The sequence below is a fragment of the Scaptodrosophila lebanonensis genome, unplaced genomic scaffold (assembly GCF_003285725.1).
Source record: "Scaptodrosophila lebanonensis strain 11010-0011.00,11010-0021.00 unplaced genomic scaffold, SlebRS2 tig00000085-arrow-pilon, whole genome shotgun sequence".
NCBI classification, from domain to species: Eukaryota; Metazoa; Arthropoda; class Insecta; order Diptera; family Drosophilidae; genus Scaptodrosophila; species Scaptodrosophila lebanonensis.
The window spans coordinates 268,739-280,582 of NW_022060564.1; the positions used below are offsets into that span (position 1 = coordinate 268,739).

An 11,844-nucleotide genomic window follows, 5' to 3' on the forward strand; every position below is an offset into this window, starting at 1 on the left:
TTTAGAGTTCCCAACGCTTGCTCCTATTACTGAACACTCAAATTTGTGCACCCCCATGGGCTAGTTTATTTTACGGAACTACCTATCTGGTTTCTCCCCAGTCTTTAAATTTCTTGCACGCTTGCTCGGTAAGTGAATTGTAAAAGGCATTTACCCACTATGAATAAAATTAAATAGAGTGGTTAATAAGACAAGGTATACATCATATCCTGATCCGTTCGTTTTTGGTTTTCTCCGCTGGCTCTTTGAAGACTTCAGCTTCAATAGTTGCGTTTATTATCTTAGCAGCTTATACTAAGCAACTCTTCAAAGCAGTTTCGATTTAGCTAAACTCTTAAAAGTAGGCTATGAAAATATTTCAAGAGAAGTTTAGTGTGTTTCTTTTTAAAATAATGGCGTTTAAAAAGTTTTCGTGTAATCTTTGCCATCATACTCTATCGGGCTTTCTCTTATAAGTCTTCCATCTTTAGCAATCTAAAGTATTGACCTTGGTGTTTTGGTTTTTATATACGAGTATGTGTGGTACTTGACTTGACAGTAGTTTTGTTCGTGTTATGATGAAATACCAATTAATTGTGGACTGCGAGTATATAACTATCATGGTTGGTGTCGAAATATATACAAGTATCAACGCCCTTTTCATAGATAGTCAAAGAGAAACGTATATAAAAGTCTTGGAAAATTTTAAAAATTTGACATGTCGTCGTCGGCGTCGTCGAACAATGTGGAAGCAATATTTCAGCGTTTGATGAAATTGCCAGGCATTATAGGCGCTATATTGGTGGATAGTAATGGCAACCCAGTAAAGACGTCGCTCGATGCCTCAGTCAGTATGCTCTATGCTGGCCGAATGGGCCAACTTATTCACATGGCGCGCAGTATGGTGAGGGATATAGATTCTGGAAATGATCTCGGCTATATACGATTACGCACACAGAAGCACGAGATATTGGTGGCTCAAGAGGGCAACTATATGGTGATTGTGGTGCAGTGTTCAGAAGTGCTGGATGAAGCGCGACGTTCGATAACTAGTAGGGCTGTGGCTGCAAACGTATCGCCCGCGAGACATTAACATTAGTCGAAATGCGATCTGGCGTGCCAACACTTGCCGAAGCTCCCACAACCTCCCACACACTCACACTTTTCAGCACTCTTTAGTACACCCTGAGGGGGACGGATTTGCCAGATTGTGCCGTGTGTTTTTCAAGTGTCGCTTTTGGATTTTCATGCACCAACTGCCGACGGCAGTCAAATGCAGTGAAGCCAAAATGGCATAAGGACGCGCGCCAGAGCCGCAGTTGCTGCCATTCAACAGCTATAGCAGCTACAGCAACTACAACAACTATAACAACTGCGCGTTGCAGCCAACAAGTAAGAAAACTAAAACTGCTCGTTCAAAAAGTGCGCAGCGTCGTGCAGGCGACATAAACAAAATGACATAAACAAGGGGCATGTTGCGAGGAGGAGATGCCGACGACAACGACGACGACGACGACTGAAAGTCCTTGCACGAGCGCGCAAATTCCCAGCGCACACCGCATCGCACTAACAAAAAATTGCGAAAAAAGAGCAAAATATAAAAAAAACGCAAAAATAAAATCCACACGACGCAAATTGTATTTTTTGTTGTTGTTTCTTGCCTTCCGTCATCATCGTCGCCCAACGTCCTGCGACCTGCGCTCTTTCGAATTGTTGGCAACAACTGGCTGCCGTCACGCCATCAAGCATTCGTGCCAGAAACAACAACAGCAGTGGCAACAGCGAGGCAACAGCGAGGCGACAGCCGCCTGCACACAAAGCTTACACACGCCTCCGCACGCGTCACTCGACAGCACGAAACCAATTTAAGCGCCCACATTCTCTCACCCAATTAGTCGCACACAGGCGCACGTAGCAACGTCGTTCCACTTCCACCTCCCACTCGTCCTCATCGTCGTCGTGTCGTTATCCTCGCGCGCGCACAACTTTTTTAAAACTTTTTTTTTTGCTGTTGTTGCTGTTGTTGGCACAGCCATTGCCGTTTTGCCATCATCAACGCCATCAGTAGCAGTCAGCAGTTGCCGTTATGCTCGAGGGCTTGTGGCAGTGGCAGTGGGGATGGCTGCGCAGTGTGGAAGGAGTTTTGTGGCCCAGCCACAAAAACAACAATAGAAACAACAACGACAGCAGCAGCATTGGCAGCATACGTACGACTAGAACGACAAAGTACTGTGGACAAAATTAAGAATAAAAGTAAAAGAAAACTCCAGACAGATGAATAAAAATTGTCAAACATTCATCATGGGATTTGTTAACCCCACCAATTCAATGATGAGGTCCTTTAACAAATAAAAATAAGAGCAATTGCTAAATGTATGATTTTGTTATTCATTTATGTTAACGTATCGCTTCATATCGCACTTAAATTTCTAAATGTCATTTGGTTTCCAATTTTTCTACTACTTTGGTTTCATGCTACTTTTGATAAAATATAATTAAAGGTAATAAATGTTTATTATTTTTTTTAAATACGTCATTCAAAACAATCATAGCTCTATCAATAGAGGTGCATATCCCACGGACTATTTCGTACCATGCAACTACTATTTGCTCAGATCTGATCTGCTTTTCATTATAATGCATTTCAAATGACTGTTCGGGTCCGCCATAAGAGTAGCAAGATAGACAGCTTAAACAATTCAATATTTTTATATCTAGTTTTAAACGAAAAGAGAATTTTGATTAGTCGCACATAAGTATTGCCACCCTGGGCTACGTCCAGGGAAGCAGCGACATCCATTTTAGAAACTGAACTATGTTCACTCGTGATAAATATGTGGTTTTTGCAAAACTAATATTCTTATTTATGAAAAATCAAGCAAATAGATCACACCCTAGAAAGATAAGAGTAGTTCGTAAGTGGGTTCATATAGATTCGGTGATAATAATAAGTCACCATTTCATATTTTAGCAGAAACGATAAAAATGGACAGCTGGCATACGATACTTATACCTAAAAAAAAATATAATTTAATCTGTACTGAAACTATGAAACGATGCTGGGTGTACTAACATTTCTTATATAATAATTGTGCAATTTCTTGTTCAATTTTAATAAGAAACATAACATATTGAGAAAAAATGAATAGAAATTTATAGTCGCGCTAGACTGGTTGAATAGAACCAGTATATTTACCAAATTAGGTGTCCGTAGCTTTTGTAGATTAAAAGCTCGCGGTGTCTATATGGACGAATAAATGGATATGTCTGTCCATTCAAATAATTGTAGGTGTTTTATTTTGGATAAAACTATTTAAATATTGTCTACTGTGGAATGGCGACAAAGAGCACCAACAAGCGACACGATAATCTTCCACGTCGCACCCACCAGAGCGAGCTGCCAACGCAGTCTGTCCTGGTAGTCCTGGCATAAAGCCAAATGTGGCAAGTAGCTGCTGTCGTGCGGCTCATGGGTGGGCGTATGTGTGCCTGCGTGAGTGTGTGTGTGTGGGGACTTCTGGTGTGTGCCTGCGGCTTCGAGTGCTGTGTGAAACGGCTGAGAAGGGAAGAGAGGGGCGAGGAGAAGACGAGCGACCGACAAATGCTTTTGAATTGCCATGACAATCAAAGCGCTTACAGCTACAGTGGAGCACAGGTGTTGGATATATTTTTGATTTATATGTGCGCTCTAATTGAATTTTCAGCATTTTTAGCATGGCATAAGTAAAATTGCCAAAGGCAATAATGGCAGCACTCGGCTTGATCGTTTAAGTAGGACGTTTGCAAAAACAAGAGCATGCTTTTTGGGGCACCTTATTGATGCCGATCTAGAGCAAGACAGTTGAAGGTATTGCAAAATTCTTTGCAGATTGAGTTAAAATAGTTAAATAATTTGTATGTCACGGTGACTGCAATGGCGACAATATCAACAAGCAAATCCTGCCTCGTTCTCGTTCCCTCAAACACCATCACCGCAGACACATGCACAAAAGTACACACATACTGTGCGTGCTGTGCCATTTCCTTGCCCCTGCGCGTGTGTTTATTATCGCCAGCTACCATCAACGACGTCCACCTCCTGCCACAACTCCAATCCAAAAAGCACACACATTCACGCACAGAGGAAATTTTGCCGTCCTTCTGGTTCTGGCTCTTCTTCCCCTTGTTTCTGAATAAGGCAAATGCTATCGCCGTCGTCGTCGTCGTCGTCGCCGCCACCAACAAATAAAGCACGGAAGCATGCCGGCGGCATTCGCATAACGATGTCGATGACTACGACGATGACTGCGCCGACAACGTCAAATGCTTCTCCATGCCGCCACTCTGTCGACTCCCCACCTTTCCCACACACACTAAAGCACACACAAATACACACAAACACATAGGCACATAGAGACTGGCGCACTTTTGAAGTTTGAGCTAAGTGACATGCTGTTTATTGTTGAAGGGTGTTAAAATGTGCGCCCTGCGTATGCGTTGCTGTTGCTGGTGTGCGAAGCAATGGTAGCAGTCGTGGCTGTGGCATGCCACGTCAGGACCTTGCCACATTGCCGCTATTCTGCGGCACAGAATGAAGCGCAGCACGGCACTTATGGTTACACGTTGAAAAATAATCAAAGTTCCCAATCCCCATCAGAAAACAGTAATAACTAATCGAAATTATTTCGCTTTCTATTGAATTTTCACTGAATAAGTAGATAAATAAAAGTACAAGTAGATAGCTTTCAATTATATGATTTAAATACAATGGGACACAACTGACAGATCAAAATTTATTTTATTTATTGCTGAACTTCAAATTTTGATTTTAACCTTTGTTTCTAGTCTATAGATTAGGGCGGCTTTATGTAAATTGAAGTTTCATAGAATATGTAATCATTATATCAATGAGTTCTTATTTTTGTTTTTATTTCAATAATTTTAAGAGGGAAATATATATCATCTTAGAGAAGCCTTTATTGTGTCGAACTGTTTATATATTTCAACAGCAATTATTTTTGCCTTCAGTGTAATTTTTCACTTTATTCGCCACTGAAGAAGAAAAGGTTCTGCACGGCATGCCACGGCTCCGTACATACAAACAGACAGTCGACGACGATGGCGACTACCAACGGCTGTTTGTTAGCTATGTAAACCATGAATGTGTTCGACGCCAAAGCTGTTGGCTCTGGGGCTGGCGCAGCAGCAGAAGCAACAGCAACGCCAACCGAACCAACAATAACGGGAGGGGCAGCAGTAAAGAAAAAGTGAGCAAATTCTGTAGTCAAACTAGTTCGAATATGAAATGCTCTGTAACAGATAGCCAGTATGAATATACGCTTTGACTTTAAGAAGTGACTAAAATTATTTATTCACCGAAACACTTTTTCAACAGATAAGAAGTAACATGAATGAATATTATGATCACTTTTTGCATAATATAGTATACATATATTGTTATCAATGTATACGTCATCTCTGAGTATACATACGTTTGAAAACATATTTTATAATATGTAGTAAGACCGATTTCATATATTGTTGTTATAACATTGAAGATTGTTTTTCGTAGGATAAGTGTTTATATAGGTATATTTATTGATACATACGGTCCCTATTTGCTCTAATTTTGAAGTTATATTTCTATTCTTCAATTTTACCACGAAATTCAGTAAGAAATAAAGTTCTATAACTAGCACATGGATCGTTTGTTCCTACCTTATTTGTTGAAGTTTTATACAAATATTAAAAGAAAATTGCGTTTTTATTAGCTTCTGAAATTTCTATAGTTGTTTATGTTTTCTAGAACTCAATTTCCATTTTCTCTCAAAAATGTTCCTCCAAAACATTGGGCTTACAAGTAATTTGTAAATAAATTGGTTTTCCCGCACCCATTATACGCGAGTAGGACTCCTGCGAACACACGTACATGTGTGATTGATCGTAATTAATCGGCTAGCCGCATTCCGCTGATTAAGAATTATTTGCTTTGAAGAATCGACCACGCCTTTACATACACTTACAAAATCCAAATATACTCCTTTACCCTTTGGCTAAAGGGTATAAAAAGGCATTGGCACTGCCTGCCTTTCTTCATGGCTGCCATCGGGTGTCTGTCCATTTGGCTGTGGCACGTACTTTGGAAATTCCATGCAGATGGGCGCCGCACGCCGAGACGTGTGTTTTGATTTTCTGGCAAAAAAGGACGACAAGGATAACGGCAGGGCAGTACCGACACGAGCAGAGGGCTGGGGGGCTGGGGGACGAGGGCCAGAACGACGCAAAGCAGCCAAAGCTCAACGAACGAGCAAACGCGCGTCTGATGAAAAACGAGCAAGAGCCACAGCCACACAGAGTTGGGCATTGGGCGATGGTTGGTGGCAGAGAGGGCGGGGCTGTTGGCATTGGGTCAGGGGGCGTGGGTGAATACGAAAGAGCAACCAAGCGAGCAAACCGTGAAAAAGTGTCGACAAAAACAGCAACGAAGGCAACGACAACGACCAGGCCCCAAAGGAAAACAGCAGCTGCACTTGTTGTTGTTATCCTTATTGTTGTTGTTGTTGCTGGTGTGAGTAACGAGCGACGCGCCTTTTGCTGGCGTGCTGTGAGCGGGTGGCGGAACGGGGCGGTGTGAGACGGGGATTGTCGTGCCGACACAGCCACAGCACTAACGGAATAATTGCAGGCAACGGCAACTTCGACAACAACAACAAAAACTAAAGCAACAAAAACAACAACAACAACAACACCAACAGCAACAGCACGTATTCAAAAAGGAAGCCAGACGAACAGGCGGCGCTTGAGTTGGCTGATTTCACACTCACACACAAGCAAACGCACACACACACGCACACATTCATATAGAATACACACGCACAGAGGAGGGGATAAGTATTTTGACAAGCATTCTGTCTAAATCATGATATTGTATCGATGGAGAGTATTTTTTGCAGTATTTCTAATACTGCATCAGCTGTCGACATACGCGTAATACGATAACTACTTAAAAGATAAGTATTCATATACATATGTATAAAAAACCTAGAAAATATATAATAATGTCCGTTAATCTAGCGTTTATTTGCCATCCGGCCAGCTACACAGATAATGGATTAGGTGTCATAATTCTGTACAAACGCCTCTCAATCGTAATTCTCAAACGCAACAGAATTTCGTCAACACATTTCGAAAGCTACATAAACCAAGCTTTGCACGCGTAATGCATATAATTATCTAGTGTTTTTATAAATTTCATCCAAATCGGTCAATTCTAAGAAAAGTTATTAGCGAAACAATTTAACCCAAGTACTACACCAACAAACTGCAGGGGATTTTCTCTTTGTCTTATTTTTTTTCTTCCGCTTTTTTTTTTTTATTTTAGACTCATTTCTTGACTTGACTTTCTTAGCTATGTTGGTACAGGGTGTCAATTTCAAGTGGCGAGGAGTGTATTCGAAAGGTTTTTGTTGTCTGCAGACGTGTAGAGATTATTATTATTATTATTTCATTTATTTTTACTTAGTTTCATTATAGTTTTTTGAATATAATGGTTTGAATACTAGTTTGTGCAGAAACAAGGCATAGTAAGAGTAACATTTTGAAAGAAAACATGTACGTGTCACCTTTGAATTCTTCTCGAAAATGCGTTCATAGAAAGAATGGCTTAAAAGCGAGGAACGATAATAACAAGTATACTATGTATTGTTTGAAAAATGCATAGCATTTTAAGTAATAAATAGTACATTTCTAGCTGCATTTGTCAAAATACATTTGGCAGCTGGTGTGCTTAGACACACTAACAAAACGTTTGGGCCGCCGGGTCGGGCATCATTGTTGTGGTGTCTGTGTGGCATGCCTTCGAGGAGTGGGCTAGGATTGGGGTTGTGGAAGTGGATGTGAATGTGAATGTCGACGTGGGACTGTCTAACACGGCATGGCCATGGTGTTGGCGTGTGTCGTTTGTAACGCCATCGTTGTTGTTTCTGTTGTTTTTGTTGTTGCTGCCACTGCCGCTGCCGCTGCGGCTGACTGCCTTTGAGCATTGGCATGGCTTTTTAGCCGCAATGGCGCGACAAGCGAATGGCATGAGTTCGGTTGCTACGTCCGTTCATTCATCCGTTGCGGACGAACCAACGGCCGTTGGCAGCTTCTGTTCCCACTCCCACACCCAATTCCACTTTACTCCCGCTCCGGCTCTTATGCTGTCCGGACTGGCTGGTTACATGAGAAAAGTTTGAAACTGAAGACATGATAACGGGGCGGGGGCCATGGTGCCAGTGCACGAACCCGTTGGACAGCGACAGCCATGGGACAGCTAGGGACGGACACACTGCTGGGCATAAATGGATGACTTGGCTGGCACGGCCGACCGAACGGCTGGCGCATGCTTCCAGCCGTACCAAGTGGCGGTGGCAATGTCTGATTGTTAGTGGGATTTAGTTGAGTGCACACTGGAGCCGATATCGATGGGATTGAGTACGAAAATCCATACTCCATAGTATAGTTTGAAGTCTAAAACATTATTTATTTAAATATATATAAATGACAGAAAGTAAGGAAGCGCGCTCTAATAAGAGCTCCTATCCTATAAGTTTATTTAGAGAATTAATAATTTGAAAAAAGAACACGTGCATTAAATATCGCAAATGGATTGCTAATTCTATGCAGGGGGATGATTTTATTCTCGGAGTTAGGTTTCCAAGTCAATTCTTAGTGGATGCCTGGGCATTAAGATGAAAAACAAAAACCAAGAATTTTTTTGCAATATTATTCATTGCTCAAAAACTATTTTTTAATAGAGACCGATTTTCATTTTCTTTATCATTTTCTATCAACAAGATATTGTTTAATTGTATTCGTAGAATTTTAATTTTGATTTTCTTTCACCGATAGCTATATTTCACGACACAAATCAATAAGCAACAAGAGAGAACGCTACAGTCGAGCAAGCCCGACAGTAAAATAGCCTGTACTCTCCACAAAAAAGAAAAATTAAAAAAAAAAAAATTAAATTATTAAAAAAAATTAATGAATTAATTAATTAAATTAAATGAGAATGTTATGTTCAGTTTTAACAGCATACATTTACATCACGTAGCTATGCGTGTTTATATGCGTGTATGTATGCAGCACAAAGTTGAACCAAAGCAGCAACAACAACAACAGCTGCGGGCAGCGCTGCCGACAGAGGCAGCGCATGAGCAGCGATTTTACTTATGGCTATAACTTTCTTCAGAATTGACCTATCATGATGAAATTTGGCACACGGACACATTAGTACTAACTGGATGTACCTACCAAAATTGATTTCCAAATTCCGAGAATTACGGAAGTTATAAGAAAAAACACGAATTGCGGGGGAGTGGGGGGGTGCATCGAAAAAAAACTCAAACTCGTACTTTCTCGGTCTTAGGAGAATATGGAAACCAAGTTTGGTTATTCTAGCTCTTATACTTTCTGAGATCCTTGCGTTCATACGGACAGACGGACAGACAGACGGACAGACTGACGGACAGACGGACGGACGGACAAGGCTATATCGACTCGGCTTCTCATCCTGATCAAGAATATATATACTTTGTGGGGTCTGCCACGCCTCCTTCTGTGTGTTACATACATGCGCACAAAACTAGTATAGCCTTTCACCCTTTGGGTACAGGCTATAATAAGCTCAATCGGGGCCGAAATCTCTTTAGCAAGTGACAGTTAAAATCTAATTAAAGTTTCTCATTAAAGTAAAACACACACACAAAACAAACATTCAACATTGCTTACTGATTTACATAAATCTAAATAATACTATTTTTTTTTTTTTTTTTTTTTTTTTTTTTTTTTTATACATATATACAATTTATTAAACTAGTTTTCTACTACCAATATGGCAACTTAAGCTAGTTGAAAGTTAGGGAATACAAAAGTTGTCTATAGTAAGCATCTATAGGACGCACTTATATCTATGTACATATATACAATATTTACAATGTTTTACATGAAAAATGATTATATTTTATGATATATACTATGTATTTTATACAAGGGCTCTTGTGGGGAGATCCTTTGGATGGCACTTCTTCAGTCTTCTCTTCTTAGGTTTGGACAGGAGCCGCCTCGCTAGTGCGTTGGGGTGACTGCCGAGTCGCTTCTCGTAATTGCTTGCGTGCATTTGAATGACATCGCCAACCTTGGGGACACATAAGTCTCTTTCGATGTCCCTAGTGCGCATATACCAGGGAGCGTTGCATATTTTTCTGAGTATTTTAGCTTGCGCAACTCTTATTTTGTTTAGGTTTGAAGCAGCGGCAATGCCATAAATTGGTAGCGCATACTTCCATATTGGACTTAATATGGACTTATATACTGTCACCTTACTGTGCAGGGACAGCTTGTTGCATGGTGCAAGCAGCCATGCCATCTTTCCGGCTTTCGCCATGACCGATCGCTTGACCATTGTTGTATGCTTGCTGAAGTTGAGTCTTCTGTCCAGAATTACACCAAGATATTTGTGCGAATTTGTATGACTGAGCGTGGACCCCAACATTGTGATATCTCCGCATGACGACGGCCTTGTTGTAAATGTGACATTCGCACACTTGCTGGCGTTGATACCAATGTTCCAATTCAGAGCCCACTTCTCGAAACTACTTACATACTGCTGTAAGGCTTCCGAAGCTACATCGATATCTCTGCTTCTGGTAAGCACCGCAGTGTCGTCTGCGTAAGTAGCTATTAGTGCGTCATCCTCGTCTACTCCAATGATCTCTTGCGGTGCAGGCATATCAGCAGTAAATAATGTATACAGGGTAGGACCGAGAACACTGCCTTGGGGCACCCCTGCACAAATTGAGCGCCTCGTGGATTTCACTCCATCAACAGCAACTCTGAAGCTTCTGTCCCTTAGAAAGCTTTCGATGAGTTGAAACAATTGAGGAGTTAGCATGCCTTTCAATTTGCAGAGGAGACCATCATGCCACACTCTATCAAAAGCTTGTTTAATATCCATAAACACAGCCACTGAGTACATCTTTTGCTCCATGGCTTCCAGGGCGAAGTTGACCACACGGTGGAGCTGTTCCGGTGTTCCGTGACTTCTTCGAAAACCAAATTGCCATTTTGGAATTCTGCGCGTCACGGCTTCGAGCTGGAGAATCCGGTCCAGAATCACGCGTTCCATCATCTTCCCGAGGGCAGGTAGCAGACTAATCGGCCTATATCCATCTACTTCAGTATGCTGTTTCTCTGGCTTTGGAATCATGGTAATTAGGGCCATTTTCCAGCAGTTTGGAAAGTGCCTCAACCTGAGTATGTTATTCATGAGCAAGACAATATACAGCAGAGCCCTTGTGGGGAGCAGTTTCAGCGTCCTGTTGTCTAAAAGGTCTTCTCCAGGCGCTTTTTTTACCTTTAGATTTTTTATCTGCTGTACCACTTCTTGAAGTGTAACTGGGCTTGCAGGCAAGGCCATTTGGAATGGCATCTCCAGCCTAAGCTCGACTACCCTTCGCCTATCTGCTGTTGTAAAGTCAAAAGGCTTAAATCTTTCCTCTAGGCTGTTTGCAAAGATTTCAGCTTTCTGCTGACTGGAGTAGCTCCATCCACCTGTAGGATCCTTAATTGGAGTCTTAGGGATGACCAGCCTCTTAAATCGCCTCGTAAGCTTCCAGAGCGAGTAATTAAATGATGCATCTGGACCAGCACTTTCCAATATGTCATCAATTCTGCCTTGTCTGATTTTAGCAAGCTCTTTTTGCAGTCGATTGGACAGTCTTTTGTAGATTTGATGAATGCGAGTATCTCCAGTTCTTGCATATTCTAAATAATACTATAAACTATTTAAAACTATAATTCTACGTCGGCAGAAAAATTTCAGTCTCTTCGAAATACTGGATG

At 41.4% G+C, this 11,844-nt stretch overlaps 1 protein-coding gene across 2 annotated transcripts; it reads left to right on the forward strand.

Moving 5' to 3' along the window:
- Nucleotides 1–662: 662 nt before the first annotated feature.
- Nucleotides 663–1,599, forward strand: LOC115626495 (dynein light chain roadblock-type 2). 2 transcript variants are annotated; one of them, XM_030521881.1, is made up of 2 exons: nt 663–883; nt 938–1,599. In XM_030521881.1, the coding sequence occupies exons 1-2, from the start codon at nt 698–700 to the stop codon at nt 1,070–1,072; spliced, it is 321 nt and encodes a 106-aa protein (XP_030377741.1). In that variant the 5' UTR covers nt 663–697; the 3' UTR covers nt 1,073–1,599. The 2 variants fall into 2 exon arrangements, with proteins under 2 accessions (XP_030377741.1, XP_030377740.1); XM_030521880.1 differs by having other exon boundaries at nt 663–1,599.
- Nucleotides 1,600–11,844: the final 10,245 nt, after the last annotated feature.